At 43.3% G+C, this 16,507-nt stretch overlaps 1 protein-coding gene across 1 annotated transcript in view; it reads right to left on the minus strand.

Annotated features, from left to right (window-relative positions):
- Nucleotides 1-790: 790 nt before the first annotated feature.
- SLC12A8 (solute carrier family 12 member 8) overlaps nt 791-16,507 on the minus strand; it is a 50,809-nt gene continuing 35,092 nt past the window's right edge. Inside the window, exons 7-14 of the mRNA XM_032693916.1 lie at nt 16,413-16,500; nt 14,830-14,917; nt 11,539-11,685; nt 8,107-8,671; nt 7,048-7,145; nt 4,848-4,965; nt 3,216-3,276; nt 791-1,212 (exon numbers count right to left, since the gene is read on the minus strand). Of these exons, the coding sequence (XP_032549807.1) occupies nt 1,047-1,212; nt 3,216-3,276; nt 4,848-4,965; nt 7,048-7,145; nt 8,107-8,671; nt 11,539-11,685; nt 14,830-14,917; nt 16,413-16,500 (1,331 nt within the window). The 3' untranslated portion in view covers nt 791-1,046. The remainder of the gene's footprint in view (nt 1,213-3,215; nt 3,277-4,847; nt 4,966-7,047; nt 7,146-8,106; nt 8,672-11,538; nt 11,686-14,829; nt 14,918-16,412; nt 16,501-16,507) is intronic.

Here is a 16,507-nt window from a genome sequence, read left to right on the forward strand (position 1 = left end):
CAGGACAGTGCTCAGTGGAGGGTTTTTTCCCTGAGGAGAAGAAGCAACAGTGATGAGAGGTCCAGATAAAATCTCATACCCCCCCCCAGACACTGCCCATCAACCCTAAGATGTGTTTTGGAAATCCTGCAGCACCCTCAGCTGAACTTCCCACATCCCAAATCATGGCAGCAGGAGAAGTGGCTCATTGTGGGAGCTCACTGTGGGCTGGACTTTAAGCAAAATAAGCAAAGATGAGGTTAAACTTATTTTGTTAAAGCACTTCTGAATCATCTACCCCTTCAGCCAGGAGATGCTCTATATGGGCGCAGTTATGTTGTCAGGTCTTAGGTTTCATATCAGCAAGCATGTGGCAAATCACTGTGAACAGCTTCTAAGACATCATTTCAGAGTTACAGGGAAGAGGTCATTAATCTGCATTACTGCATTTAAACGTGCAATTTCAGTTGTGAATACACTTCATAATCTTCTTGCACTTGCCACTGATTCTGGCCTATTGTCTAATGCCTTAAAGTACTTTCTAAGATCTTGGTAATTGAAATGCTGAGGTAGAAAATTACTATATTACAAGCAGGGAAGATCATGCTGAGGGGAGAAGTGAATTGACCTGGAAGGTCGCATCCATCTGTGGCACAGCTGGAAGTGGGGTGCCGGCTCCTGCTGCCGAGGTCACCACTCCCAGGCACAAAGTGTCCCTAGTCACCCAGAGGACATCCAAAATGGGGTGTTGTAAGCTTTTATAGTGGTAACAGTCTTTAGACCTCAATAGGGCTTATAACTGAATTCTTTTAAACAGTTATATTGTCCTCAGAAACTCATCACTCCCTTGGACTGGCCCTTTCATTTCCAATTTTTCCCTCAGTTTGGGTAAGATTTGAAGCCCAGTAATGTTGTAGTTTGCATAAACAAACAAGCTTCAAATACATAAATAACTATTCACATTCTTTATGCATTAATTCAAGTATTTCACAAGGCACCGCGGCACCCATTAGCACTTCTAAATGCTTTTTGAAGTAATGGATTGATTTTTTTTGTGTGTGTGTCCTTCACTGGAATTGGTTTCCAAATTCCTCTCTTCTGATGAGTGAGGACTGGTGATAGCGGTCCCGCGAGGCAAAGTCAGCGTTCTCCTCGGTGAGCTGCCTGGTCTCCATGCCAACTGTTGCAAAGGACGGTGTCACTACAATCTGCTCCTTGGGAGATGGCCTTCTCCTGCAAACAGAGAAGTGCCTGCATCACCCCTTGTTTGTCATCCATTCCCAGCCACGCTCTCGGCTGTGAAAACAAGGCAGGGTTCTTCGAGAAGAGGCTAAATCCTTCCAGGTGCCCTTTGGAGGCAGAGAGCTAACCTGAAAGAATTTTTATTAAAAGATACGCAAAAATTGTACTCCCTTCCTCCAGTAAACATAGGAAAATATACCTTTTCTTAACAAATAAGTTTCATCTTTGGATGTTGACTACGGCAAACACCTTCTACATTGTGCAGGAGAAGAAGGAGCATGAATCATTTCTAATGAAAAACACCCTTCTTACAGTTTCCGAAGCAATAAGAAAAATTACAGTAATTTTTGTAACTCTTTTTAAATAAAAGGGGAGATTTTCCTGCAATCTCTTTATCCCAGAGGCTGATTTTAAGAAAACCTGATTGCACATCTTTAAATCCAAACTGCAAGAGCATACAGCACTGACTAAGATCTCATCAAGCACCTAAGAGCCTTAGAGGTGTCAAGAACCCTTGTGACTCAACAGGAAGGTCTCCCTTATTCCTTTTCATCCTTATGGCCCCAGCCTCCACGTAGATAATTTTTGGTTGATTTTAATTTCACACTGACTGATTTTAGGGCTTAGTTTGATTTTTCTCTGTGTGCTTTAACCATCTAGTAAGTAGTAGAGTGAACCTTGCCAACGAACTCTGAAACGCTTTCACTTTAATATTAAACCTCTGCCAGAGATTATTTGAGCGACCTAAAGGATTGCCACAACACAGTGCACACCCTCTGCACCCCCTCACCCCTCTTCTGGGTAGTCTGTCTGACCTGGGCTCTCATCCTCTAAGGCTTAGGCAAGCTACAGCTTTACACTGCTGTGAGAGGCAGCAGTACCTGTGTGAACAAAGCTATTCAGGGCAAGAGGTGTGGAGGACAGGTGGGTCTTCAGGGACCCAGTCCCATACTCAGAGGCATCCAATGGTCTGGTAGAGAGAGGGATGGACGTGATGTGGGACAACTGTCTTGTCTGTTCTCAGCCTGCCATGGAGACCTCTCAGGGAGGTCCCATCTCCCCTGGCTTCTTTCCCTAACCACCTCTGTTACCAAAAGCATGTGGCCATGTTATAGGGACTGTGGGCAGAGGCAGGAGCTGGCAAGACAGACATGGGTATGTGCCAGTGTGCTTAAACTGTGCTGGACTTTCATTTACCTTAAAGGAGCCATCAAATTTGCACATATAATGTATGGCAGCTCATGTTGTGCAGTCCTTCCTACAGTGTTCACTCACCCCAACCAAAAGCAACCAAATCAACTGAGAAACTCAAAGCCATTTCAGGTGGTCACAACCTGCTATGGGAAACCCAACATGATGGAATTAATAATTAATAGCATCAAAACAGATTAACAAAACTAGTTAATAACCAAACAAACAAAACCCTCAAGGTCTTCTGGGAATCAAACGCCAAGACAACGGACTGCAGTCCCATGCAAACTCAATACTGAATGGTTCCTTCACCAAAGACACTGTTTACTGTATTTATAACTACTTCAGCTTCCCCCCCAAATCTCCTCTCTGAAACTTGAGCGCAGCTTCCATGTGTGCTGCTTCCACCAATGGTAATTCACTTTCAGTGAATGGTGGGTGGAAGAGATGGAGTGTCCAATTTCTCATTTCCTGCCAGATTTTCCCATTCAACTTGAGCCATAAAGGTTGAGCACAGACCTTTGGGGTAAGACAAAGCTTCAGGCACCAAGATATGATTATCAGTTGACATGCCTACACACAGAGCAGCAGAGACTCCATTTCCCCACATCCACAGCATGTGCCAGGCTAATGAGACCAAGCAGCTATTTTTACCATTAAAAAAGAATAACTTTGAGTATGCAAGAAAGGGCAGACAGCCTGCTTAATAAGCAAGTCAATTCTTCCACCCCTCTCTGTGCACATCAGTGGGTCATGGGAACAATGAGGAACATGTTGGTCACTGCCAAGTGACTGGTACCAACCTGCACAAAGTGATCAAAACCGACTTAATCCAGCCAAAGAAACTGAAATTTGCTGCTGCTCCTATGGAGAAAAGGCACGAGAAGTCAGTATGCTGCTAATTCTTTCATAAGAGCATTACACCACTCAATTTTTGCATAGAATCTCAAACCAACATGCTTGTTATTAACTTGCAAAGATTTTGTGGTGGTGAGAACATTCTTGCAGTTTTCCTACATGCTGTGGCTTTTAAAAACTTGTCAAGAAATGAACCCAAATTTCCCATGGAGAACAGCTATCTCTTCCCAGCCTGAGAGCTTGTCGAACTCCAGCAAAGCCAGAGCAAAGCATGGACACCCACCGCAGTACCTTTTCCTCCATGAACCACTCAAGGAGAAGGGAGACTGGACCACTCACTCAGGGAGACTGGAGAAGCCATTCAGCCAACCTCAGCCAGGGCAGCTGTGGTCTCACCATTCATTCCCTCTTGTCTGACCCCACAGAGAGCTGGCTTAGCATATTATACCAACACTTTTTTTCTTTTTTTTAGTTTCTCTGTAGAGTTAGTTTCCTGCACTGGTTCCCTGCAGGGACAAGGAAGTGCTGGAGCTGGAAGCAAAAGCAGCAGGAGGAGTTTGTGATGAGGGACAGAGAACAGAGACCTGTCAGTGGCTGCTGGATTTGGCTTAGGCTGCTGGGGGGGGAAGACAGAGGAGAAGAGATGTGCCAATCACAGGGCATTTCTCCTCTCAAGGCCTTCGTCTAGCCCTTAATCCAGAGCATCTCTCAGGCCAGTGTCTCCCAGCCTTTCCAGACAAAAGGGTTGTTCGAACCTTTGAAGAACAAACTCACAGATCACTAGAAGCCTTGTGACCACAAAATAACGTTCACTCACAGCCAAGTAAAAATCAGGCTGAACTTTGTTTCCTTCTAACATTTTCATTGCCATGCACTGTTTGTGTATGTATGTATGTGTGTATGCATAAATAGGTGAGTATGCCCACACTGTCTTCCTTTAGATATGCAGAGCAATGCAAACCCCTCCAGTGGCCTTGCTAAGGAGCTATAGACTCTCATGAGCTGCTTTCTGAATGTGCTTCACTGTTTAAACTTGTTCAAGCTGATCACATGCACAGAGCCTTCTAATGCCCTCTGCCTAAAAGTATTTTCCCAGATTATGTTCCCAACACTTTCAGTGTGTTTAGCTCTGGAATCAAAAGGCTCTCTTGTTCCACAGTTACGAATGCTGAGATTTAGTGAGATATTCATTTTCCTTAAAGCTTTCTCAGGTGGGTTTAGATTGATTAAGTTTATTAAAACTAATTTATAGTGGATTTTTCTCATTGCTGTTATACATTTACAAACTGCCACCCCCATTAAGTCTTAGTATTAGTATCTGGTTTTGCCATTTGAAGTACAATATAATAAACCAATAAGCATTACGTTCAAACTATCAAACCAGTAGTATAGTTAGAATCCAACAGAAAATTAAAGAGTCAGAGAGAAAATTTATTAAAACTAGCAATGAAACAAAAACCTCATCATTCACTGTGTCACCTGCATATTAAACACAAGAGTCTCAATTTCTAATTAAGTTAAATTAAAGCTTAATAAATTTTTAAGCAGATTTAATAATACAGGGAAAAAATACTCACCAAGGGGAAGTCCTGGGCTCACTTTGCCAATGTAGAAATAAAGAATAACTGCTGCACCCAGGCTGACCAGGGTGTAGATCCACTGAATGACAAACGTTATGATGAGGGACACAATTGCCTGTTGGAAAGACATGGTTTGGGGTTATCCCAGAGTCTGTAAGGTAATATGATGTTGACAGTCCTTTTTCTGCAAAGCCCAGCAGCTTCACTGACCTCCTGCTCCAGCAGAAGAACTCTCTGTGGGAGAACTGGCAGTGTGGTGCCCGGGAAGGACTGTTCACCTTCAGACACAGCCCAACACTGACCAGGTCAGCAGCTTATTCCTCAACCTGGCAAGATGAGCATGGACAGCAACTCTTAACAGAAACTCTGCAATAACTGAAGTGCTGAGACTTTCAAGTTCTTATGAGAGCATCAGGAAATGCACTTCTTTTTTTTTCCCCCTCAGAAATGCAGCATCTTGCTGTTAAATGCATGCAAACCCAGTGCTTTGATGGCATCATCACACCTCTTTCTCAGGGTTTTCTTGGGAGCCTTGTGTAAGAGACATGTAAAGTCAGGTCCCAGGATACAGCCACTCGGAATTATCCTGATGAGTGGGTCCTTTTAGGTGTCTCTGGGAAAACAGCCCACAGAGAGTGGCTTTTGGCCACACAGACAGCATTTCCACCTACTGTTATCTGAAAAGATTAGGGTATGTCATGGCTGAGGGTTCCTGGAAATGAGGTTCCCACGATAGAGAAAGCCTCATTTGGTCTCACTCCTAAAAGGAGAGACAGCACAGGTTTACAGTGTCATCTTCAGCAGCATGGAGCTTCAGTGAGCTACCCTGAGTCCTAGAAGCAGTGTGGGTCTCTGCTTGGGCTACTCCAAGAGGAGTATCCAGAGGTTCACCAGCTCAGAAGACAGATTTGGCTCAAGTGGCATATGAATGGGGTAGCATCTCCATGGGTGAGATTAGGAACAGCAAGGGGCAGCATGCAAAGAAAGAGCTGAATGAGTCCCGACTGACACGACCACCGGTGAAGCTCAAAAAGAGAGGGAAGAGGGGAGAGGAGTCAGGATAAATAAACACACCTGTTTTTTGCTTTTGTGATTTTATATTTTATTGTTGATTCTTTCCCAGCTCTGCTGCAACCTCCTCCCAAGTCTGACTATTGACAGGGAACCAAATCTGCTTTAATGAACACGTCAGTCATCTCCTGCAAAGGCAGAGAACTGAATGCTCTGCCCTGACATACACTTGGGAGCCACATTAGTTACTGAGCCCAGAGATGGCATCAGCACACAGCCTCCTAAAGATGACATCACTAAAGAGGGGCCACCACATCCAACCCACCCCTGGTGCTGCAGCCTGGTGGGCTGCAGGAGCTGGCTGCAGGCAGCAGGAGCAGTGAATTTGAAAAGCAGGTATCAAACTCCATCTGAGGATTAAACTAACAGGGTCTGGTGGGTTGTTTGAGTGGGTTTGTTACATTTTATGCACAGCTATGAAATCCTCATCCATGCAGCAAAGCCATATGGTTCATTCATTATGCATATCTGACCCTTTCCCTGTCATCTACCCAATAATCAATCTTCCCAAGATGAATTTAAATGTCTTAAATTTCTCAGCAGCTTGAGACAGAAGCTATTTATAAATTATTTATTCTTTAGAGTAACATACTGGAGGAATGCTCTACTTTCCTCCCTCAAAAGATGGAATTTCACAGCCGGGCTGCTGGAATCAGGAGGTCAGCACTAATGAAACCCCACCCCAAGCTTGCAGAAACTGGCTCATAAATAAAAGCAACACAACTTTGAAGCTGATGTCTCAATCCATCCCACAGCAAGAAAAAGCAGGCTGGCACACAGTGAAAAGAGGGACGCTGATCTTTTTCCTAGCCAGCCATGCATCTTTAAAGTTTGAATTACAGACTTTGAATCTGTACCTTTTTGTTTTGAGTTGGGGCTTTTTTGTTTGTTTATTTGGGGGCTGGGGTTTTTTTTTTCCTCTTGTTTAATTTAATATGTCATCAGGCTTTCTCTGAATTTGAACTGCTGGATGCATGGTACCTTGACTACTTTAATTCAGGTATCCTGGAATACTAGATTCAAAAGCCATTTTTTTAAGTACTGAAGTGTATTTTGTGATGATTTTCCTTCTGTTTTCTACAATCACAAACCACTGCTCCAAAAAAAAAAAAAGAAAATTACTTACAATAGCAAAGGACACCCAGTGACTGAAAAATCTGGAGTAGAAGGCTTCTGGTATTTGCTGAATTCCCAGCTCTGGATTTTGTTGCTTTATAGATGTTTCTACAGAAAAGAAAAAAAGATTAGAAAGGAGCTATAACGTGGGGTCTTTTCCTCTATTTTACATTACCAGATTCCAGGAACCAAAGCAAAAATTGTAGCTGACTGCTGAGTATGACAGAGTTAACCAAAAACTCTAAAATGAAAACTGAAAAGAAGTGCAAGAAAAAACAAAAAAGGTTGCCAACTCTGGTACTGAGTCCATTTGAAGGCTACATCTGTCTATCTCTGCCTCAGCTTCTCTACTTTGTGAAATAGGAAATATAATAGTTTCTTCCCCAGAGGGGTTTATAAAGCTTCACTGACTAATGCTGATGAAACACTACAGCACTGGGAATGAGAAACTCCATGCAAACACACCTTATCAAATACCCACAATCACGAACAGAACAAATTCAGACCCTCAGTTATGGATGTTGAATTACAGAGTCCAGCTGTGGCATTGGGACCACTGAATTTTGATAGCCTGAGTTTTAGACTCACATGGCTCCATCCCTCCTAACCCACACCAGGATGAAGAAAATCCCAAGATACACTCAAACTCTTTTTAATGTACAGCATTAAGCATGTCTGTGTAGAATTATGAGTATATAGTAAACAACTCAACACTAAATATAGTCCTGCCTGCTTTCTTGTGATTAATCTTCCGTAGGAAATCGCATTGGAACTTCTCCTGTGATGCATTGCAATGAACTCTACCTTCACCTGGAATAAATGATATTATTGCTATGAATCACTGAATGACAGCCCCATATAAAGCTAGTTTCACGCCTGCCTTCAGGAAAGCACTGGGAGGGCCAAGGTTATAAACCATTCCCTCTGAGCTTGGAGATGTCTGTCTCCTACAGCCCTTAGCCTCTTCCCCTCGGGCCAGGGAGCATCATCACTTCTCTGCAGAACTGTTCCCCCTGCTCCAGCATCCCAGGTGTGTGTTGGGCAGACACAGTGGGTGAAGAACACTGACCTGCATCACTCTGACAGCCCTGATCATCCAGGTCCCGCTGGCTCTCGCTGTGGGGCTCCGTGGTCTCATCCCAGCTGTACTGAGCTGGGGCAGCATCTTGATGGAGATCCAGGAGAAAGCTGTCTTGTAATGTCTGCTTGGCTGGCTTCTTCACCTTTTGTTTGGTCTTTCGGGTTAAATTCTCAGCTCCTTCTTTTTTGCAAGTACCTGGCTCACTACAAAATGGTTTAAAAATCTGATCCATGTCTTTTTTGAACTCCAGCAAGGTGCCATTTGATCTGCTTTGAGTTACTCCATCTGGTGCACGGCTTGAGGGCTTGTTGAAAATTAAAGGCTGGGAAGAGTGAGCAGGTCTAGCAGTTTCCATCTGGGTCTCGTCAGGCTTCTGCTGAATGTTGTGGCTCAAGGAGATAGAGAAATAGCAATAGTCTACAGCAGTATATGTCAACATGTAGTTGATGGTGACTATGGGAGCAAGAACATTTACTTGCCCAATGAAGACAAAAGCCATAGTGATGAAACTTGTTAAGAAAATCGCAGCCACTGGAGTCTTGTTGGGGCCTTTCTAGTTCATAAATAAAACAAAATTACATTTAAATTAATAACCATGAACCTTGCCATGAGGATTCCCCACTTGCTCAGCTGCCATGGGTGGTTACTTGGGTTGTCTGCAAAGTACCCCCTTAATCATGAAATACATACATGCATGTGCAAACAGAGGCTCACAGGCCTAATAAATTAAAGAATCGGCTGGAAGCCAAAAGCTGTTGAGCTCCCACCTCATCCCTGAGCCTTACTCAAGCCTTGTCTTCGGAAAATTCATCCACTCTCACTTGTATCTCCATGGTAAAACAATGTCATTAAAGCAGCAATAAACCTTCAGAGAGATTTGCGGGGCTTATGGGAAGTCTGGCAATAAAACTTGTTTAATTAGAGTTAACTGTTCATCTCTAATTATTCTACAGGACTCTGCATGGCTGCCTACCCCAAAGGCTCCTGTATGCTGCCCTTGGAAAGGCTTTGACTGCCACGGTCAAGGAACTTCTGCCTGCACAGAGCGGTGCCACCTTCACATCAGCAGCTTCTGGCCCTGCCCTGACACACAGCTGAGCTAAACCCATGGTCTGCTGAACCTCTGCACATGGGGTTTCCCTCCTTTAACTCACCCAAGTTGCATCTACCCAACAGCAAGAGGAAAGTAGCAGTGAGGTTGGGCAGGAGAGGATGCTGGAGAGTGAGAGTCAGCCCCCAGCAATGCCAGGCATGTGTTGGGAAGGCAGGCAGCCAGGAGAAACATCACCTGCTCCTCTCCTTTGGGAAGGGGTGGAGGCAGGGAAAGGAGGAGACAAAGAGAGAGAAAGCAAAGAGCATTAGGGGTGGAAATACTTGAGCCTTCAGCTCATGAACTGAGCCCAGGTCTAACATGCCCTTCCTTGGACGAGGCACCGTGTTGCCATTTTGCCACCTGAGAAGCCTATGCAGGCTGTGTAAAGACCTTGCTGGAAAATATCTTACAAAATATGCTAGGTTTTCACTTACTGCATTTACTTCATTAATAAACACACAGCTCGAATTGAAACTATTTCTATTTCCTTCCCTCTTATTTATTAACAGAAAGGGGGACCAGTTCTGGACCATTACATCTTTTCAGAATGAATAGAAATACATCTCCGGGACAAAGGAACACAGATCTCAGAAAGCATCTTCAGTATCAGAAAGATGTACTGAGATGGGGAACAGATGGAATGATCTCATGATGCCTCTGGCTTGGGTTTAACTCTACAGAAAACATTTGTGTCCTTCCCATCAGCTGAGGTTTTGGTGACCACACTTTCTTCAAAGAATAACTGATGTGGTACAGAAGGGTAAGGACAAATTAGATGTATTTACTCTCCATAAACCAAATGTAAACAATTTTCAAGGTGACAGAGAGAAGAAAGGGGGAAAAGTGATCTGTCTTTGATTTCTCACCTCTTTTTGAGCCCTTCCCATCAAGGCACTCTGCCTGGAGTTCACTGCAGAAAATTTGACAGAAAGACAGAAAACTATCAGAGCAGAGAGGGAATCAACTTTCCAGTCAACTTTGATAAACCACTGAGAATTTCACAAGGGTTGCCAAGTGGAGAACAGTCTGTTCTGGGATCACCTGAAAACTGCCTTCAGGAGCTGGAAGTTTTTGCTGTTGTTATTGATCCTACTTTCTCTATAATTATTACTATTTATTATCATTGCTATTATTATGACTTTTATCTTAGCAAATTACTTTGAGAAACATAAAACAGTGGATAGAAAATTATTACATTCATAAATATTTAAATATTTTAAAACATTCATAAGTACCACTATTGTAAAATATTTTTCTGTATTTACAAGGTGCTCTGGAGGAGCAGAGTGGCTTTTCCAGCCACTCCACACACAGTTAGGTACTGCAGGTTATTGAGAGTCATGGAATTATTTTCTCCCTGTCCAGAATAATGGAAAATCATAAGAAATTGTTTGCTCTGGATAGGAGTCCTTGGTGACTGATACCTTGACTGATATCAGTAGAATGACTCGTGAATGAAGATTATTCATGAGGACAAGGGAAAAGCTTTTTGTCATATTCCAAGCAAGACTTTGTTTGAAAGCATATCTAAGGCTTAGAAGTCCCCTAACTTAACCTTTAAAATCTATTCTTTGTTTTTATTTAACAGTGTCCAAAAGGCACCTTATCTTACAAAGAAGAGTCCTCTTCTCCAGTGCACAGAGACTGAATCCACAGCACCATGACTAGTCACATCCTCAGCTATGAGGTTACCACAGAGGACAGGAACAGCTCAAAGAAAGTGTGCAGGAAAGAATAAGAAAAAAGAAAACAGAAAAAAAAAGGTAAACAGACAGTTACCATCCATTTCACCAAGTGTAGAGACAAAATTTCAGTCTTCTGCCCTGGACAGAAGAGCAGAGAAGAGCTAGGTACTTCCTTTGGTCATGGTCAGGATCAGCACCATGTAGATAAGGTGTTTGCAAAAAATATCCAACAGGCAAAGTTATATCATAAGTGGCTGTTTTACTGTGGACATCTTGAAGAAGTGGGTCAGAGGGAGGGAGGGGACCCCAGGAAGGGCTGTCCATGCGTGGCAGGACACACAGACCCAGGCTGGGGCACAGAGGTGGGTGAGCAAAATGCCAGGGAGAAGCAGAGCTGCTCCTGCACAATGACACACCCTGTGGGAGGGCTCAGAGCAGGGAAAGGACCACAGGCAGCTGGATGCCTTGCTTTTTTCATGAAACCACCCATTTCCTGGCTTTTCTGCCTATGCAGAGGATACTGGATCCTGAGCCTTCCCCTCCTTGCATTTCACACATCCCTCATCTCACTCTACAGACACATCTTGGGTGCTTAAATTCAGGTGAAGTTTTGACAGCAATCTCAGAGAAGGGATGACTAACCCCATGTCCAAGGAAGGTGAGCATAGGGATCACGTTCTCCTGGGCAATGCACTGCAGGATCCTCGGTGCTCCATACAGCCCTCCCATACAGGAGGCCAGGGATGAGATGTACAGCCCTAGCAAAAACAAAAAACCCACCAAGGATACCTGGAGGAAGCGGAGAAAATGCAAAGTTGATTATATTGTCCTTTAAAGACCCCCGAGCAGTCTTAAATACATGTATTTTAAGAGATCACATATATTTTGTAACATTGTTAAATGAACAGAGAGAGCCCTGGGAAAGCAGCTATTTAATTGGTCTGTGGTAAAAAGTACAAGCAATTAATACAGGAAAATTATCCCATAAAAGTAATTTAATACTGAACATCCTGTACCGACAGAGACATTTTACAAGCTCATATCCAAGAAATTCTTTGTCACTTGGAGCAATTGCAGCAAAGCTGCAGCTATTAGATTCCCCTTAAGTAACTGGAAGTGAGTTTATTTCAGGAGAGATCACTTATATACAGAGCACATCATACAGGAAAAGCTGCCCAGGCTTCCAACCATCCAAAACAGGAAGACAAACCCCTGTGTCTCAGAGGGGAAAACCAATCCTGAAAGAAAACCCACAGTAAAACCAAATCAAAATTGCCACTTAAATAAATGGCATCTCAAAAAACACGCTCCAAAGGATATAATACAATGACCTTATTTTCCTGTCTTCGATGAGAAAAGAATTTCCTTTGGCCAACATGAAACTTTTAAAAAAAAAATCTTTAAAGCCACAGTGCTAACAAGGCTGGGTTTAGAACTGGTTTCTGGAAAGCATCCTTTCAGTCTGGGAGTATCTCCTGCAGGCGTGGAGGAAAAGGAAAGGCAGCTCCTGGTCTGTCACACAGAAGCAGGTCCCTCTAAGCAGGTCCCACTGTCAAGAGCTGCAAGCACAGACGGCACATCTAAAAAAGCCCACCCAAATACACAAATCCCCACAAAATGAACATTGTGAAAGAAAGCTTTGAAATGGGAGTGCTCCTTGCACCACTGTGTAAGGACATGGACAGTCACAACTAAGGAAACTAAGGTCTAGGGTCACCTGAGCCATCCCCAAGTCCTGCAAGACCACACAAGTCTGACAGCCAGCAGCCAGGCACAGAGAGCAACAAGGCATGGGGGTAACACCAGCACTAAGGCCAGGCAGAGAGAAAAACCCTGCCCATACTCCACTGAAGCAAGTGCTGGAGGTGCAGACAGACATCTGCGGCAGAGGATGTCACCAAATGCAGGTGCCCTGCATCCCACATGTCTTTTGCTCTCACCCCTCCTGTCGAGGAAAAGAAGGTGAAAAATGAACACTGGTTCTCCTAGGTTCTGCCCCTGTTGAAGTCAGGTGGCCCATTCTTTATTAGAAGGAATTACAAAAATTTACATGGCTAAAGATGAGTCAAGCAACATCTGGCTTTTTCCTGTCTATGAAATCTGCATGCAGCAAAAAGGAGATTGGGTAAAAAAACATAAAAAGTTCATTGTTTGGGGAAGGCATGTAAAATCAATGTCACAATCCAGAACTGTACAAACTTCCTACCACAACGTTTCTTTTCTCCATGAAAATCCACTTGGCTTTGTGAATTTTATCTTGTGGGACAGAAGAAACCTGAGGCAAAGATGAGCAGATACCAGCTGCCATTAGACCAACAGACACTCAGTGGGAATCTTCCCTTCCCTCCCCTCTAATCCTACTCTGCTCTAAAAAATACTTGGAATAAACAAACAGTTGTGCCAGACATCATATATTATTTTAGCTGCTAAAAATGCTCGCATTTAAATGTGCTACTTGACATTCAAATCAGGGTTAGAGGGGAAGAGTCCCTTTCACTGAGGCTGATGAAAGGGTTTGCTGTGGGTTTTGAACACAGAGAGTGTGAATATATTGCAAGGAATTGGCACTGGGAGCTCATTAGAAGTGAAATTACTGAATCTCATTTTTATGTTTAAAAAGACAAACAAATATTGTACCAAGAAAAGCAGCCAAGCACTCGCTCACCTGTGAGTGACAGAAAGGGAGAGTTTGGAGGAGTAACGATCTCTCCCTCCTCCCTCTCTGCGATGTAATTAAAATCTAAAGCAGCTAGATAGCTTAAAGAAGCAACATGAATATTGGGATTGCATCACTGGTTCGTTCAGTACTAGGGAGACAAAACCTGAAGAAGCTTTTTCTTTTTTTTGGGGGGGGTGTGTGTTTGCTTGTTTGTATTTTATATTTATCATTATTAAATATCTTCTCATTCTTTACTAGGAGATTTTTCATCTCCTCCCTAAGGGTTTTGAAGTTAAAACACAGCTTTAACAATCTCTTTCTCTTCAGCTGATTCATTTAAATCTGATTCTTTTAGTTACTGCACTTTTCACCCACTAAGTCACTGATGAACAAAGAGGTTGCCTTACAGAAGGTAGGCTCATTCTTTTTTACCCTGAAACAGAGCTTTTTTTTTTTTTACCTTAGCAAGAAGTGGCAGAGCCCCACCAACAATCTGGAGTTTATTTGGGGGGCTGGAAGAAGTCTAGAGCTAAAATTACTTAGGAAACAAAGCCAGTGTTTTAAACTGACATTTTAGATTAAAAACCATGTTACAAATCAAATAACACAAGCTTCTCAACTTCAAATTAATCACAAGAAATTGTGTCAAATACAGTGAGCCCATGATTTTGGATAATACCGAATAACAGAAAATTAGCCCTTTTATATATCCCATTCAAGGTAAGACAATGGCACACACCAAAATCTTTTGCTCTCCTTTCAAAGGCCTGCAATGGTAAGATGTAGCATGTTACACTACAAACCTCCCTCGGGTACAGACACCCGTGTGGAACGTCTGGAGTTTAATAATCCTATTGCTTGCCCTGCAATTACAGCCTGCTAGATATGGAAATGTGAGCTTCGCTTGACTTAGTAAAGATAAGCAGGGGAGTTCTTTAGAGATTTCAATTTGGTCTAAGCTTTCACACACAAGAAAGGATACATTGAATAAAATACAGCATTTATCATTAGACCACATTAGCATACTTTAGCTCTTAAAGCTATTGCTTGGGTGATTATGCCAAGATTCAGCATTACTGGATATGCTGGTGAATGCAAAGCTATTCAAATCAATTGTACACTGGGATTTGCAATAGGGAAATCCCCCTGAATTTTAATGAGGGATGCGTACCCAAATTCCTTAGGCTTTTGGAAAATTCAAGCATTCAGTAAGGCAGATGACAACCTGAAAGCACCACTCTATAAAACCATGCTGGGTTATTTGGACAACTTACCTTCTCTGCTATCATGAAGTCATAGCGCAGTGACTGACGGGTACAGATGGCTCCCAGCAAAAAAACAAAGACCATGTACAGAAACCACCTGCAAACAACAAAAATAAACTTTTTTTTTTCCACATCAAGACAAAGCCATTGAACATTCTGCTCACTAGGAGAGCCAGGAGACAGTCAAGTACCCACAACTTGGGTCTTGGATGATTCTGCATGGTTCCTGCACGATTCAGCTTCAGGGCTAAATTTAACACTGGTCCTTGTTACCCACTATGATGTGCCAGGGACAGCTGCAGCAGAACTGTATGGTACCCCTGAGGGGAAGCCACCAGCACTCTTGAGGTGTGCATGGAGAAATATCCCAGTCCTGGGGACATACCTTTTAGTAGGGCCTGCAGCAACAGGACAAGGGGTAATAATGGTTTTAAACTAAAAGAGGGTCAATTCAGACCAGCTATAAGGAAGAAATTTTCTACGATGAGGGTGGTAAAACATGGGAATAGGCTGCCCAGAGAGGTAGTGGATGCCCCACCTCTGGAAACATTTAAGGTCAGAATGGATGGGGCTCTGAGCAACCTGATCTAGTTGAAGATGTCCCCTCTCATTGCACAGAGGTTTGGCTAAATGGCCTTTTAATGTTCCTTCCAGCCCAAACCATTCTGTGATTCTGTGGTTCTGCAGGTACACAGGTCCCCCCATCCGGCAGTAGTATTACCAGTGCAGCCAGTCTGCTCTGCAGCCTCGCTTATGATCCTCCTCTGGGGACTCTGGCCCTTACAGTACTCAGGTGGAGGGATAAGTTAGTCTGTCTGTAAAGCCCAGACAGCAGAGATGGGAATCACACAGCCATGAATAGCTGGGTATCTGTTATGCTCCTGCGTCCTGTGGAATCCCCCCACTTAAAACAAGCACCAATTTCCCCAGGAATCCTTCCAAATTTTGAAGATCCTTCCTTCCTGACTGAACCTTGGTACACAGTTAAAAGCAATAATTTCAAAGGCAATTTAGGTGGCAATAAAAGCAGGCAGGAAAACCTACTGGGGGGGTTGTGTTAATATGTAGCAGTACTTTACTCCTAGAAAGTTGCATTTCTTCAGGGAGAGCACTACTTGGCTTGGATGCAGGGCTCCTCTGTTCCCCTGGCCTTGCAGGTGGGTAGGTCATCTCACCTGTATTGGCCTCATTCTCCCAGTAATAAAAAATATAAATTTTTAATTATTATTTTCTATTTATATAGAGAAATAAAGAAAAAAAAACATAAAAACCCCTCTGAAATCAACAGCAATAAATGACAAAATCACACACTCCAAGCCTTCAAGAACTCTGCATCCCACTCTGGGACAGCCAGGTTGCAGGAGTACAACCATTCCAACACCAACACACATTCCACCCAGCAGAGGAAGGACATGAACAAAGATTTTCTCTAACCCACCCAGAGTACATGGTGGTAGTGGATGATAATTTGAATGAGAGCCACATTTTAATTTTCCAGATGGCTGAGTAATACAAGGTTGATGGGAGTGTGAAATGGATTGGTCACACCCAGGGCTGTCTCCAGAGTAAATTTTCCCCGATCTGTGACTTACGAGGTGCCAATAGCAGCCAAAGACCCCAGAGGGATGTTGGTGGCAGGCTTCCGGAGATCTCTACTCATGTCGAACCCAACCATCACACCTGTATT

The sequence above is a fragment of the Chiroxiphia lanceolata genome, chromosome 7 (genome assembly GCF_009829145.1).
Source record: "Chiroxiphia lanceolata isolate bChiLan1 chromosome 7, bChiLan1.pri, whole genome shotgun sequence".
NCBI classification, from domain to species: Eukaryota; Metazoa; Chordata; class Aves; order Passeriformes; family Pipridae; genus Chiroxiphia; species Chiroxiphia lanceolata.